The 16,511-nt window shown below is 48.7% G+C and overlaps 1 protein-coding gene across 1 annotated transcript in view; it reads left to right on the top strand.

Moving 5' to 3' along the window:
• The first annotated feature begins 1,124 nt into the window (after positions 1 to 1,124).
• LOC137523104 (uncharacterized) overlaps positions 1,125 to 16,511 on the top strand; it is a 72,982-nt gene continuing 57,595 nt past the window's right edge. The window contains exon 1 of the mRNA XM_068243321.1: positions 1,125 to 1,268. Within this exon, the coding sequence (XP_068099422.1) occupies positions 1,217 to 1,268 (52 nt within the window). The 5' untranslated portion in view covers positions 1,125 to 1,216. The remainder of the gene's footprint in view (positions 1,269 to 16,511) is intronic.

Raw genomic sequence — 16,511 nt, 5'->3', positions numbered from 1 at the left:
TTTATGTCTCCCTGTGTCCGACAATAGGGGCCAGGAACTCACCTTCCACCCAAGCCTGGTTGATTTTCAGGAAGGTGAGTTTGTCCACTGAGGCGTGGGAGAGCTGAGAGCACTTCTCGGTGACCATGCCACCGGCCGCAAAGAAGCATCTCTCAGAGAGGACACTGGAAGAGGGGCAGGACAGGAGTTCCAGGGCACACTGGGCAAGCTCCCTCTCTTGACCAAGTACTCCAAGAGGTCCACGGGGCTGTTGGTGTCATTAAGCCCGCTGAATCACCCCATGCAGTTAGCCACCATGCTGGTCAGTCGCTGCTGGTGCTGGTTGGAGGTGGATGCTGTGACTGGCACCTCTGCTCTTGGCTGCTGCACTGCATACAGGCTATTGCTTAGGCTCTTCAAGTCTCCGGGGCGCCAGTTGCTGCTGCTGGTGGTGGTTGTTGTGCTGCTGGTGGCGGCTTCAGGCACCTGTTGCTGGATTGGCAGAGCAGTTACAGTGGGGGTGGAAGGCTGGGGGAATGCTTCCAGTAGTCTGCGCACAAGGGCCTCCTGCAACTCCCTTGTGCATTACTCGGTGGTGAATGGTGTCATGATCTCACCCAGCTTCCCCTTCAGACGTGGGTCCAGCATCAAGGTGATCCAGATGTCCATGCGAATTTTCATGCGAATTCGCACGCGAATTCGCATGGATGACGATGTATCAGAATTTAACCATGGCAGTGCTGGTGTGCTTTTCCATTGTTTCTGTGCGAATTCGCATGAAAATTCGCATGAAAATTCGCATACCCAAACCTCATGCGAATTTCCTATTAAATGCATTGTATGCGATTCGCATAGCGGTATGCGGTATGCGAATTCTGATGGCTCTGCCATGCGAATTTTTTCTGCACAGAAAAACGCAAAGGAATCCTGACAAGTGGAAACAGTCCCATTCACTTGTATTGCTATGCGAATTTGCATGCGAAAAACGCATGCGAATTCGCGATAGTGGAAATGAGCCCTTATACAGACTTTTTCTATGGTGAAGTGCACTTGTCCAATTGTATATGTTTTGGAATTATAGATGTGTGTCTGCTACAGCCTGTTTACGATCTGTATTCGATAGTTCCATCAGCGATCCCTGAGGACCTGTCATGTATTCCTAGCTGAGAGAGGCTGGATCGGGCATTCTCTACCACTGATCATCCCTACAGCATCAATCTCTGGCCTCCCTGACACCATGAAAGCAGTCCTTCCTGCCGTGTGCATCCTCTGTGGCATATTATCTACAGGTGAGAGACTGAATGTACTGATTTTATACACCAGAAGATGAAAAATCTGATCATTCTAAGGAGGTGAAGTAGATGATACCGTATATTGTATTGCCTGCAGTGTCTTGGGTCCCTCAGAGGATTAGTTAACTTAAAGCACACCTCAACTGAGAGGGATGAGGAGGTTAATATCTTTATTTTCTTTTAAACCTTACAGATTCCCTGGCTTTCCTGCCGATCCTCTTTCTTTAATACTTTTAGCCATAGACCCTGATCAAGTATGCATCAGATGTGTCTGATTGAAGGCTGGCTGGATTAGCTGCATGCTTGTTTCTGGTGTTATTCAGATACTACTGCAGCTGAAGAGATCAACAGGACCGCCAGGCAACTGGTATTGTTTGGCAGGAAATAAATATGGCTGCCCCCATATTTTTCTCACTTTAGGCGTATTGTAAATGTAATTGTGATGAATAGCGGAAAAGCCGCCGCGTGTTCTGACAGTAAGGCGGCTGATTCCGCGTCTGATGCGGCGGTTTGTCCGCGTCAGCATGCGTCTGGGTTATCTGGAACTAATGGTGCACATGGGAAGAATGGTGTGGGGGCCGCCGCATGTTCTGACGGTAAGGCGGCGGATTCCGCGTCCAGTGCGGCGGTTTCCCCGCAGCAACATGTGTCTGGGCTGTCTGGACCTAGTAGTGCACACAGATGGAGAGCTATGCGCGCGTGCGCTGCAAGACAAGCTCTTTATACCAATAGGAGGAAGATCAGCTGATCAGGGCGGTCAGCTGATTCCTGCTAAGTCAGTGATTAGTTGATGGGAGCTGGGCGGCGCTGTGGGGCGCTTTAATATATATATCTCCTGCTGTTCAGTTGCTGGTTGTCTAGCGTTGCGAATGCTTATGTGTTAGCACTCAGACCTTAGTCAGATCTTTCGGTGTGGTGGAACCAGGAGGACCTGGGAATCCACACTTAGCCAGTTACTGTATATCATCTGTGTTATTCTCTAGCATAGTTCCAGGGTGTTGAGATCACGGCCCTCACACCCCAGACTAGGAATACTGTATATCATCTGTGTTATTCTCTAGCATAGTTCCAGGGTGTTGAGATCACGGCCCTCACACCCCAGACTAGGAATACTGTATATCATCTGTGTTATTCTCTAGCATAGTTCCAGGGTGTTGAGATCATGGCCCTCACACCCCAGACTAGTAATACTGTATATCATCTGTGTTATTCTCTAGCATAGTTCCAGGGTATTGAGATCACGGCCCTCACACCCCAGACTAGGAATCTATATATATAATAGAGTAAGTGCCTCAACCTTCGAGCAAGAAGAAGAAGTACTTTGCATGAGAAAATGTATGCGTGCTCAATCACCAAGTTTTAGGCTTCTTTTCCACGGACTGTTGAGCTGTGTGCTCAGCAAGCAGTTACCAGGCAGCAGAAAGCAGTTACCAGGCAGCAGCAAGCAGTTACCAGGCAGCAGCAAGCAGTTACCAAGCAGCAGTGAGCAGATACCAGGCAGCAACAAGCAGTTTCCAGGCAGCAGCAAGCTGTTACCAGGCAGTAGTGAGCAGTTGTAAGAGTTTGAGAGGCATGTTACTGCCTATCAACTGTCCGTGGAAAAGAGGCCTACCCTAGCAAGTCTGGCTTTGCAAATCTGGCCTAATTGGCTATTCATGAGGCAATGCTCATGCAAATATGCATTTGCTTTTGCATGCCAAACTATGCAGAGTCAAAAAACCAATACTGCAAAGCAGTCGCCCTGCTACATGCCAGTGATGAGCGAAAATGCAAAGATTTGTTTCGATAATTTTTTACAGAATTTTCGCCTAATTTCGTTTTGACAGGCAAATTTTCCATCTAATTTTTTCACGTTAATTTTCGCCTCCCACGATGCGCTCCATGCGCGTCACGTGATTACAAACACTTCCTCCTTCAACCCGGAAGGAGGAAGTGTTTGTAATCAGGTGACGGCCGCTTGGAGCGCATCGTGGGAGGCGCTGAGGGACGACCGAAGAAGACGTCAGAGAGGTAAGCTTGACCCCCCCGCCCAGCCCGCACAGCATTACTGGGAGATATCCGGATAGCAAAAATCCGGATATCTCCCGAAGCCGAATTTGAGCATCCCTGATTGGGAATCCTCCCTGTGGCGCTCCTGGATAGTGCTAATGTAGCATGTAGCAGTGTTGCTTGCGAATTTTCGCCTAAGTCATTTTCGCATCGAAAATCCTGTTTTCGTTTTTTGGCGAATTTTCACGAAAATCTTCAGAAATATTTGTGTTTTCGACCAGCATCGAAAATTCATTGTATGCGGATGCTTATGCCCTTATGCGGAAAAATGTCCACAATAATCCGCATGGAAATATAGACTATGAATGTATTTTGTAGGTACTGATCTTTTGCAGGAACGGATCTTTTGCAGATAATGATCTTTTGAATGTGTACAGCAACTTTGTGTGCAGCATCTTGCAAAGATTTCTATCTGATGGGGAGTGCAGCTCAATAGAATAGACTGTGTAGGTGTGGCTCTGATACTACATGGGAGGGGGTAAAATTGGTCTGTGAGCTTTCATTTTTCCAAAGACTTTTATCTGATGTGTGTACCCACCTTTATTCTTCTTGCTTCAAGGTTGAGGAACGTACTCTATTAGATAGATAGAAGATGCGGCGTATGCTACGACGCGGGACGGCTAGTACTATATATCAACTGTGTGTTTCTCGTGCATAGCTCCAGGGTGTTGAGATCACGGACCTCACACCTCAGACTAGGCCTTGTTCTGATATCTGTTATGACCTGTAGCTTTCCTGACTATTCTTCTGATCTCTGATTTGGTACCTTGCATATCTGATACACTGTTGCTGACCCGGCCTGTCTGACCTTCTGGCTGTCACCCCCCCTCAGGGTGTCCAGCCTTCCCACAGGGGTCCCCTGCTCTACAGAGGGGACACTGCTCCTTATCAGTCAGGGACTCCCTCTCCAGGTGTCCTTGACTGCAGTAGAGTCTTCTCTACTTATTGGACCACCTGCTACCCCGGTGGTCCAAAGATTACTGTTGCACCACAACACTAATACACTCAGGTGTCTAGAGGTTAGACATATTTGATTATTGACGATTCTGCAGAGCCTCAATAATCAGGTATATCTGTATTCTTGGTGATACTGCAGATCGCCAAGAACCAGATTCTCTGTCTGGTTGCTGACACCAATCGTTACAGAACGCCAGACCAAAACAATGTGGACGCACTTAACAATCGTCTGGACACACTCACCACCTCGGTGGAAAATCTCATCAGAGTGATGGACTGTCAGCAGGCCCAGATCTCTGCCTTATCTGGGTCACTACAAGTCCTACAGACGACTGTTAATTCAGTGTGATTCCCTCCAGTCACAGACTTGAGAATGTCTGTACCTGAAAAGTTTTCTGGCCATAGATCTGACTTTCAGAATTTTAAGAATCGTGTGATGTCATATTTTGAATTGAGGCCTAATCTGTCAGGAACAGAGGCACAGAGAATTACCTTTATCAAGACCTTACTCTCAGGGATGCTCAAACCTGGGTGTATAATTTACCAACAGGGCATGAAGCACTTAGGTCAGTTGAAGAATTCTTCAAGTCCATGGCCATAATTTATGATGATCCAGACATTGCGTCTACCTCTGAGCGGAAGCTAAAAACCTTGCGTCAAGGCAAGGATCCAGTGGAGATCTATGCGGCTGAGTTCAGGAAGTGGTTAGTGTCGGCTAGGTGGGGGGCTTTTGCACTACTGGATTGTTTCTTATCGGGGTTATCAGACGCAGTTTCTGGACTGATGTTGGGATACCCTGAACCTAAAACACTTGAGGAAGCAATCTCTCTGGCAGTACGTGTGGATCGTCGGTTACGATACCAAAAGCAAACTCGTGGTAAAGACAGGGTTAGATATGTCTCTTATGCCACTTCTCCACCTGCCTCACCTCCACCTGAGCCAATGCAAATTGGTTACTCCAAATTAACTCGTTCAGAGAGGAATCGTAGGAAAACTGAGCAGCTTTGTCTATACTGTGCAGAGGAGGGTCATATAGTGCGGAATTGTCCCAAGAAGTCGGGAAACGCTGCCGCCTAGGTGTAGTCAGAGGTAATACCCTGGGTGCGCAGTCTTTACCTCTACATAATCATCGTCTGTTACTCCCTTGTTCGGTCACATGGGAGGGTCAGACTGCTTCAACGGAAGCCTTTATCGATTCTGGTTCAGCAGCTAATTTTATCGATTACGAGTTTGCAAAAAGATTGGGTATACCCATGCTTCCCTTGAATCAACCAATCTTGGTCACTGCGGTAGATGACTCTCCTCTGCAGAGTAACCGCCCCTTGTCACAGACTCCTAATGTGCATCTCAAGGTGGGGGTCTTACATGGGGAGAGTCTGCAATTTCTGGTCTTGCATATGGCAACCTTTACCGTCATCCTTGGCATGCCCTGGTTACAAATCCACTCACCTCAGATAGACTGGGTTACGGGTCAGCTAACGAGCTGGTCGTCCCACTGTGATAATCATTGTTTAGCGAAAGTAACCCTGGGTAATACCAATGTTCAGGTTGAAGGCGTACCAAGACAATACGCAGAATTTGCTGATGTCTTTTGCCCAAAGTCAGCAGACAAACTTCCCCCTCATCGTGCCTTTGATTGTCCTATCGATCTGAGATCTGGTTGTATGCCGCCCAGAGGTCATCTTTATAACCTATCTGGGCCGGAAAAACTAGCTATGCAGGATTACATCAGGGAAAACTTGGCGAAAGGGTTCATACGTCCCTCTCGGTCACCAGCAGGGGCAGGGGTTTTTTTTGTGAAGAAAAAAGACGGAGGTCTCCGCCCCTGTATTGATTACAGAGGACTGAATAAGATCACTGTGAAAAATGGCTACCCTTTACCATTGGTTGACGATTTATTCACACAGGTGACCAATGCCAAGATTTTTTCTAAGCTAGATCTCAGGGGTGCATACAATCTGGTTCGCATCAGAAATGGTGACGAATGGAAGAAGGCCTTTAACACACCCGATGGGCATTACAAATACCTGGTGATGCCCTTCGGGTTGTGCAATGCGCCAGCCGTCTTCCAGGAGTTAATTAATGAGGTGTTCAGGAAAGTGTTGGGGAAGTTTGTTCTGGTTTACTTGGACGATATACTAATCTTTTCGTCCAACCTCTCTGAACATCGCAAGCATGTCAGATGAGTATTAGAGAGGTTACGACAGAATCAGCTGTATGCCAAACTAGAGAAATGCCTCTTTGAGGTAGAGTCGGTAACCTTTTTAGGTTACATCATCTCCACTTCTGGTCTCTCGATGGACCCAGGGAAGGTTTCTGCTGTCCTGGACTGGCCTCAGCCTGTGGGGCTGAAGGCACTCCAGAAGTTCCTGGGGTTTGCCAATTACTACAGAAGATTTATTAAGAGGTACTCTACCATCATCTCTCCCCTCACCAGTCTCACCAAGAAAGGGGCTAATACTCATCATTGGTCACCTGAGGCTCATACAGCCTTCTCGACTTTAAAGAAGCTGTTCTGTTCTGCCCCAATACTGAGGCATGTTGACGTCGCCTTTCCCTTCATTGTGGAGGTTGATGCCTCAGAGGTGGGGGTAGGAGCGGTATTGTCACTAGAGATGTCGCGAACCTCCGATTTTCGGTTCGTGAACCGGGTTTGCGAACTTCCGCAGAAGGTTCGGTTCGCGGAAAAATTCGCGAACCGCAATAGACTTCAATGGGGAGGCGAACTTTGAAAAATAGAAAAAATTATGCTGGCCACAAAAGTGATGGAAAAGATGTTTCAAGGGGTCTAACACCTGGAGGGGGGCATGGCGGAGTGGGATAAATGCCAAAAGTCCCGGTGAAAAATCTGGATGTGACGCAAAGCAGCGTTTTAAGGGCAGAAATCACATTGAATGCTAAATTGCAGGCCTAACGTGCTTTCAAACATCTTGCATGTGTATACATCAAACGGGGAGTGTAATTAGAGTACTGCTTCACACTGACACACCAAACTCACTGTGTAACGCACCGCAAACAGCTGTTTGTGTAGTGACGGCCATTCTGGACTACTGCGCAACATGGCGTGATTGCTCTTCCTCACTCAGTGATGTCAGGTAATGTGTGACTTCCTTCTCAACTTTCCATGGCATTGTTAAAAAGCTTACGTTTTGTTTTTAATTTACATTTTCTACTTGCTGTGTACTTGTTCAGTACCGCTACAATGAGAATCCTGTGGAGGCGGGCAAGTCTGCCATTGTGACCCCGGGTAATGGCCGGGGAATGAGAGGTTTGAATCCGGTGTGGAGCCTGAGCAACGGCTACCACTACACATCCAAGGAGGGCAGCGGGCAGGCATGCACGCCCGCCCGCCCCGAGGTAGTGACCAAAAATAACAATACAGGAGGAGGACTTTCGAGGCCCTGCTGTGTATTTGAAATGAATGTACTTTAAATCCTTTAACGAGAACCAGTTATGGCGGGCAAAGATGACACCACATTCCTTTCACGAGAATCATATGGAGGCGGGCAAGTCTGTCATTTGTGACCCCGGGTAATGGCCGGGGAATGAGGGATGGAATCCGGTGTGGAGCCTGAGAAACGGCTACCACCACACATTCAAGGAGGGCAGCAGGTAGGCATGCACGCCCGCCCCGAGGTAGTGACCAAAAATAACAATACAGGAGGCGGACTTTCGAGGCCCTGCTGTGTATTTGAAATGAATGTACTTTAAATCCTTTAACGAGAACCAGTTATGGCGGGCAAAGATGACACCACATTCCTTTCACGAGAATCATATGGAGGCGGGCAAGTCTGTCATTTGTGACCCCGGGTAATGGCCGGGAAATGAGGGATGGAATCCGGTGTGGAGCCTGAGAAACGGCTACCACTACACATCCAAGGAGGGCAGCAGGTAGGCATGCACGCCCGCCCCGAGGTAGTGATCAAAAATAACAATACAGGAGGCGGACTTTCGAGGCCCTGCTGTGTATTTGAAATGAATTAACTTTAAATCCTTTAACGGGAATCCGTTATGGAGGGCAAGTCTGCCATTGTCACCGCGGGGAATGAAGGTTGGATTGCGGCCCGAAGTGGGAGCCTGCTGAGACCCATGCTGTAGCTGCCCTGACCGTGCTTTGCAGACCAGGCATCTGTGGTCAGATGGACCCTTGAGCCAGCGGAAGACAAACCAAGTCGAAAGCATTTGCCAAGAATGTTTTACGGAGGGCAAGTTTTTTTGCCCTTTTTTTAAATTTTTTGAAAATGATAGATGGTTGTATTTTTAAATTGTTTGAAAGTTTAGATGGTTGTATTTTTAAATTGTTTGAAAGTTTAGATGGTTGTATTTTTAAATTGTTTAAAAGTGTATCCATTCTTCCTCCCCCCCAGCCACGAACAATACCATGGGAACGTGGAGCAGCAGAAGCCCCCTGTGACGGCTGCCACGGTTGTTCTCCGCTGCTTGTCTTTTGAGGGGTGCTTCTTTTCCTCAGGTGTTCTTGCCATAGCTGTTTGTGCCTTCTCTCCAGGTGCCTTCGTAAAGCACTTGTCCCTACGTGACAGTTGGCCTTTCCACGGCTCAATTTTTGCTGGCAGAGACAACAGATGGCTTTGCTCCGATCTGAGACACACACGTGAAAAAATTTCCAAACCGCTGAGCCCCCCTGGGCTGATGGCGCTACGGTGGCATCAGCAGCTGACGTTGAAGGGCATGTGTGCTCCCTGGCCATAGCTGGCGATACATGGCACCGGACACTGCCCCCAGCTGTTTCTGAGGACGAGCTCCCTCTGCTTCTATCATGGAGTCGTCTCCTCCTACTCCTCTCTGACTCCTCCTCTGAACTGTCCCCCTGGTCATCTCCTCTACCGGGAACATATGTGGTATCCGTATAATCGTCATCATAATCCTCCTGGCCAGCTGCGCTTTCCTCAGACACCTCCTCAAGTGCACCAACTTCAGGTGGTCCACCATCATCCCCATCCACACACGTTACGTCCATACTATCGCCACCTAACTCAGACGTATGAGGTGGTGTACCTGCGCCTTCTTGTTGTTGTTGCAGTAGTGGCTGGGAATCAGTGATTTCACCACCACCACCAAATAACTCCTGCGAAGTGTCAAATGCAGCGGATGTGGTGCTTGTTGTAGCGCTGGTGGCTGTGGGAGATGAGGTGTTCTGTGTTAAATACTCAATCACCTCCTCACGATTTTGGGAAGTGATGGCACGTGCCTTCTTCTGAGCACTGTATTTTGGGGCAGGTCCGCATGAAATCACAGCAACACCACCTCGCACAGCCACAGACCTGCCGGTGCCTGGTGGCCTTCCTCTGGGTCTGCCTCTACCTCTTCCTCTACCTGGTTTGTCCATTTTGTCCATCTCGGGGGTATGCTAGCTATATGCAGTGAGGTGGGTTCTCACTCAACACAACAGGTAGTTAGATGCAGTGAGCTGGGTTCACTCAACAGTAAAGGTACTTAAGATGCAGTGAGGTGGGTTCTCACTCAACACAACAGGTAGTTATATGCAGTGAGGTGGCCAGGTGGGTTCACACTCAACACAACAGGTAATTAGATGCAGTGAGCTGGGTTCACTCAACACAAGGCTAGGTATATGCAGTGATGAGGTGGGTTAAGTAAACACAACAGGTACTGGGTAGTTAGATGCAGTGAGCTGGGTTCACTCAACAGTAAAGGTACTTAAGATGCAGTGAGGTGGGTTCTCACTCAACACAACAGGTAGTTAGATGCAGTGAGGTGGCCAGGTGGGTTCACACTCAACACAACAGGTAGTTAGATGCAGTGAGCTGTGTTCACTCAACAGTAAAGGTACTTAAGATGCAGTGAGGTGGGTTCTCACTCAACACAACAGGTAGTTAGATGCAGTGAGGTGGCCAGGTGGGTTCACACTCAACACAACAGGTAGTTAGATGCAGTGAGCTGGGTTCACTCAACACCACGCTAGGTATATGCAGTGATGATGTGGGTTAAGTAAACACAACAGGTACTGGGTAGTTAGATGCAGTGAGCTGGGTTCACTGAACAGTATACAGTAAAGGTACTTAAGATGCAGTGAGGTGGGTTCTCATTCAACACAACAGGTAGTTAGACTTAGATGCAGTGAGCTGGGTTCACTCAACACAACGCTAGGTATATGCAGTGATGAGGTGGGTTAAGTAAACACAACAGGTACTGGGTAGTTAGATACAGTGAGCTGGGTTCACTCAACACAAAGCTAGGCATATGCAGTGATGAGGTGGGTTAAGTAAACACAACAGGTACTGGGGTATATGCAGTACTGGGTAGTACAATGTGCAGCTCCCTGTCACACACACAGGCAGTCAGTCACTGAATGTGCTGGGCTGCTGGCAGTGGCACACACACTATCAATTAGCAACTAGGCTGTGCATGCAACAAAAGTGTCAGAAAAAAAAAATGTACAGGTTGAGCTCTGAAAAGAGCTGTTGCTGGGTGCTTTAAAAGCAATATTAATCAGTCAGGAACAAGCAAAGCAGCCTAGAACCTAACTAATCTGTCCCTAAGAGAAAAAGTCTGCAGCAGCTGTCCCTTTCCTCTCTCTAGCAGGCACACGAGTGACTGTAATGGCCGCCGGAGGCTGCCTTATATAAGGGGGGGTGGGGCTCCAGGGCTTACTGTAGCCTGAATGGCTACAATGTGCCTGCTGACTGTGATGCAGAGGGTCAAAGTTGACCCTCATAGTGCATTATGGGGCGAATCGAACTTCCGGAAAAGTTCGCCTGGCGCAGGCGAACGCGAACCCCCAATGTTCGCCTGGAACCGTTCGCCGGCGAACCGTTCAGTACACCTCTAATTGTCACAGAGGTCAGGATCGCAGGGCAAGCTGCATCCATGCACTTACTTTTCTCGCAGATTTTCACCTGCCGAGAAAAATTATGACATCGGCAACCGGGAGCTCCTAGCCATCAAATTAGCTTTTGAGGAATGGCGACACTGGCTGGAGGGTGCAGAACATGTTATCACGGTTTACACAGACCACAAGAATTTGGAGTAAATCAAGGGGGCTAAGAGACTTAGCCCTCGCCAGGCCTGGTGGTCCCTGTTTTTTGCTAGATTCAGATTTATAATCACGTATACTCCCGGAAGTAAGAATATCAAGGCCGATGCGCTCTCTAGGTGTTTTGAGTCAGTGCAGCCTGCTGCTCCTGAGACTATCCTGCCTCCAAAGGTTAGCCACTGAGACTTGGAGAGATTGGTCAGCCACTTTGAGTCCCTATCAACAGGATGTTCCAGAGGGGAAGCCAGAGGGGGTCATGTTTGTGCCACTGCCCTTTCGGTTACAAATTCTGCATTTTTTTCACTCACAAGAATGCCGGTCATCCGGGAGCCACCAGAACTCAGGATCTACTGGCTAGATGTGCCTGGTGGCCTAGTTTAGGGTCTGATTGTAAAGAATTTGTAAGGGAGTGCACGATCTGTGCAAGGAGTAACCCCTCTCGTCAGGCCCCCGTGGGCACGTTACAGTCCTTGCCAGTCCCCAATGAACCTTGGACTCATATTTCCATGGATTTTGTGGGTGAACTCCCTCGGTCTGAAGGCAAGTCGGTCATTTGGGTGGTAGTAGATCGTTTCAGCAAGATGGCGCACTTTGTCCCTCTGAAAGGACTCCCCTCGGCCCAGGAATTGGCTGATCTCTTCATCAGGCACATCTTCCGGTTGCATGGCATTCCGGAAAATGTAGTGTCAGATCGGGGAGTCCAATTTGTTTCAAAATTTTGGAGGGCCTTTTGCCATCAATTAGACATGGAACTCGCATTCTCATCAGGCTACCACCCTCAGACTTTTGTTGGGCGAACACCTAGATGTTCGGGTTCGCGAACGTTCGCCGAACATCGCCGCGATGTTTGGGTGTTCGCGCCGAACTCCGAACATAATGGAAGTCAATGGGGACCCGAACTTTCGTGCTTTGTAAAGCTTCCTTACATGCTACATACCCCAAATTTGCAGGGTATGTGCACCTTGGAAGTGGGTACAAGAGGAAAAAAAATATTTGAAAAAGAGCTTATAGTTTTTGAGAAAATTGATTGTAAAGTTTCAAAGGAAAAACTGTCTTTTAAATGTGGAAAATGTCATGTTTCTTTGCACAGGTAACATGCTTTTTGTCGCCATGCAGTCATAAATGTAATACAGAGAAGAGGTTCCAGGAAAAGGGACCGGTAACGCTAACCCAGCACAAGCAGCAGAACACGTGATGGAACAGGAGGAGGCGCAGGATGAGAAGGCCACGCTTTTTGAGACGCAACCCAGGCCTTGCATGAGGACAAAAAGCGTGCGGATATAGCAATGCTTTTTGCCGCCATGCAGTCATAAATGTAATAAAGATGAGAGGTTCAATAAACAGGGACTGGTAACGCTAACCCAGCAGCAGCACACGTGATGGAACAGGAGGAGGCACAGGAGGAGAAGGCCACGCTTTTTGAGACACAACATCCCAGGCCTTGCATGAGGACAAATAGCGTGCGGATATAGCAATGCTTTTTGCCGCCATGCAGTCATAAATGTAATAAAGATGAGAGGTTCAATAAACAGGGACCGGCAACGCTAACCCAGCAGCAGCAGCAGCAGCAGCACACGTGATGGAACAGGAGGAGGCGCAGGAGGAGAAGGCCACGCTTTTTGAGACACAACATCCCAGGCCTTGCGTGAGGACAAATAGCGTGCGGATATAGCAATGCTTTTTGCCGCCATGCAGTCATAAATGTAATAAAGATGAGAGGTTCAATAAACAGGGAACGGCAACGCTAACCCAGCAGCATATAGTGTGCTATATAGTGTGGCTGAGCGAGCAGTGTACTACTGTTCCCAGCAGACACAGAGTGGCAGTAAACACAATGCTATATAGTGTGGCTGAGCGAGGTACACAGAGTGGCAGTAAACACAATGCTATATAGTGTGGCTGAGCGAGCAGTGTACTACTGTTCCCAGCAGACACAGAGTGGCAGTAAACACAATGCTATATAGTGTGGCTGAGCGAGGTACACAGAGTGGCAGTAAACACAATGCTATATAGTGTGGCTGAGCGAGCAGTGTACTACTGTTCCCAGCAGACACAGAGTGGCAGTAAACACAATGCTATATAGTGTGGCTGAGCCAGGTACACAGAGTGGCAGTAAACACAATGCTATATAGTGTGGCTGAGCGAGCGGTGTACTACTGTTCCCAGCAGCGACACACAATGACTGGGGGGACCCTGGCTAGCGTGGCTGGAGCGCGAACTACCCTGCCTGCCTACCCAAAGCTAAACCCACAGACAAATGGTGGAGATATGACGTGGTTTGGGTATTTATTTACCCGAACCACGTGACAGTTCGGCCAATCAGAGCGCGTTCGGGTCCGAACCATGTGATCCGTTCGGCCAATCACAGCGCTAGCCGAACGTTCGGGGAACGTTCGGCCATGCGCTCTTAGTTCGGCCATGTGGCCGAACGGTTTGGCCGAACACCATCAGGTGTTCGGCCGAACTCGAACATCACCCGAACAGGGTGATGTTCTGCAGAACCCGAACAGTGGCGAACACTGTTCGCCCAACACTACCTCAGACCAACGGCCAGACCGAGAGAGTTAACCAATCTCTGGAAAAATTTCTCAGGTGCTATGTTGCTGATGCGCAAACTGATTGGGTAAAGTTTTTGCCGTTTGCAGAGTTTGCGCACAACAATCTGAAAAGCTCTTCTTCTGGGTATTCCCCCTTTCAAGTGGTGTCAGGTAGATCACCTAAGTTTGCTCCTTTGCCAGTCGCATCAACTCCTTTCCCAGCTCTGGAGGACTGGCAGAGGGCCTTGAAAGAGATTTGGGGAATGGTTAAGAGGAACCTAGAGAAAGCCTTCCAAACCCAGAAGAAGCAGGCAGATAAACATCGGTCTGTAGAGTGGAGATTCTCCCCAGGAGATCTGGTGTGGGTGTCCACTCGTCATTTGGCCTTGAAACAATTGTCGCCCAAGCTAGGCCCTAAATGTATAGGACCATTTTCAGTGGCTAAGAACATTAATAATGTCACATATGCTGTTGATCTCCCAGCCAGCATGAAAGGTGTGAGATCGTTCCATGTGTCCCTGTTGAAACCAGCTGTACAGGTGGACTCCTCCCCCCCCCCCCCCTGTGTTGGTGGATGACCAACCAGAGTATGAGATTGAAAAGATTATGGATTCTCGCCTAGTGCAGAATTCCGTACAGTATCTGGTCCACTGGAAAGGATATGGCATAGAGGAGAGATCTTGGGTGCCAGATTGCCGCATGCATGCGGAGGATTTGAAGAAAGAGTTCCATGATTTACATCCTGGAAAGCCTGGTGGAAAGTGTCCGGAGTCCACTCCTCGGGGGTGGGGTACTGTGATGAATAGCGGAAAAGCCGCCGCGTGTTCTGACAGTAAGGCGGCTGATTCCGCGTCTGATGCGGCGGTTTGTCCGCGTCAGCATGCGTCTGGGTTATCTGGAACTAATGGTGCACATGGGAAGAATGGTGTGGGGGCCGCCGCATGTTCTGACGGTAAGGCGGCGGATTCTGCGTCCAGTGTGGCGGTTTCCCCGCAGGAACATGTGTCTGGGTTGTCTGGACCTAGTAGTGCACACAGATGGAGAGCTACGCGCGCGCGCGCTGCAAGACAAGCTCTTTATACCAATAGGAGGAAGATCAGCTGATAAGGGCGGTCAGCTGATTCCTGCTCAGTCAGTGATTGGTTGATGGAAGCTGGGCGGCGCTGTGGGGCGCTTTACTATATATATCTCCTGCTGTTCAGTTGCTGGTTGTCTGAAGTTGCGAATGCTTATGTGTTAGCACTCAGACCTTAGTCAGATCTTTCGGTGTGGTAGAACCAGGAGGACCTGGGAATCCACACTTAGCCAGTTACTGTATATCATCTGTGTTATTCTCTAGCATAGTTCCAGGGTGTTGAGATCACGGCCCTCACACCCCAGACTAGGAATACTGTATATCATCTGTGTTATTCTCTAGCATAGTTCCAGGGTGTTGAGATCACGGCCCTCACACCCCAGACTAGGAATACTGTATAGCATCTGTGTTATTCTCTAGCATAGTTCCAGGGTGTTGAGATCACGGCCCTCACACCCCAGACTATGAATACTGTATATCATCTGTGTTATTCTCTAGCATAGTTCCAGGGTGTTGAGATCACGGCCCTCACACCCCAGACTAGACCTTGTTCTGATATCTGTTATGACCTGTAGCTTTCCTGACTATTCTTCTGATCTCTGATTTGGTACCTTGCATATCTGATACACTGTTGCCGACCCGGCCTGTCTGACCTTCTGGCTGTCACCCCCCTCAGGGTGTCCAGCCTTCCCGCAGGGGTCCCCTGCTCTACAGAAGGGACACTGCTCCTTATCAGTCAGGGACTCCCTCTCCAGGTGTCCTTGACTGCAGTAGAGTCTTCTCTACTTATGGTGGTCCAAAGATTACTGTTGCACCAAAACACTCACACACTCAGGTGTCTAGAGGTTAGACATATTTGCTTATTGACGACTCTGCAGATCCTCAATAATCAGGTATATATCTGTATTCTGCAGCTCGCCAAGAATCAGATTCTCTCTCTGGTTGCTGACACCAATCGTTACAGTAATGTTTTGGTTAGCGGTGCAGCCTTGTAGGCTGAATCACTCGTTCTTGTAACGATTGTGGAACTTTCTCCGTGATCAGCGCACAACGCGTGCGCTGACACGGCGGAAATCCTCCAGAAGCGTATATTTACAGGCACCTAGCAAAAGGTGCTACGCACCCGTAGAGGGAAAATTCCTGTCGGCAGATGGCACTGGGGAGTGCAGAGGAACCAATCCTATGTACCTCCACAAATGCCAGACAGGAATTGTGCGAAGCGCAGAACGCAATCGAGGCGATTGCGAATGAGAACGAGCAAAGGGACAGATTGTATGTGTGTGCGCCAATCTAGTCGCCACCCCGCGACCGCGCACACACAACAGCAGATATGAAATAGGAACGCGATCGCGAGAGGTGCGATCGCCAGACATGATAACACAAGGCAGATCAGAACAGAATACGAGGTTAGCAAAGGCACAGCAAATAATACAATGAGAATAACAAGGAAAATAACAAACGCTAGCTAACTGCGGACACCGCACTCATTCGCAACAGTGCACGCGGTTATGCGCGTTCTCCACGTGATAAGCATAATAGAGACAAGCACGCCTAACTAACCATTGACAGACAAACATGAAACAGAGGACGCATACGCTTGCTTAACGGTT

Source organism: Hyperolius riggenbachi, chromosome 6, assembly GCF_040937935.1.
Source record: "Hyperolius riggenbachi isolate aHypRig1 chromosome 6, aHypRig1.pri, whole genome shotgun sequence".
Taxonomy (NCBI): domain Eukaryota; kingdom Metazoa; phylum Chordata; class Amphibia; order Anura; family Hyperoliidae; genus Hyperolius; species Hyperolius riggenbachi.
The sequence above is the reverse complement of the archived record's forward strand: the minus strand, read 5'-3'. Positions and strand labels throughout refer to the sequence as shown.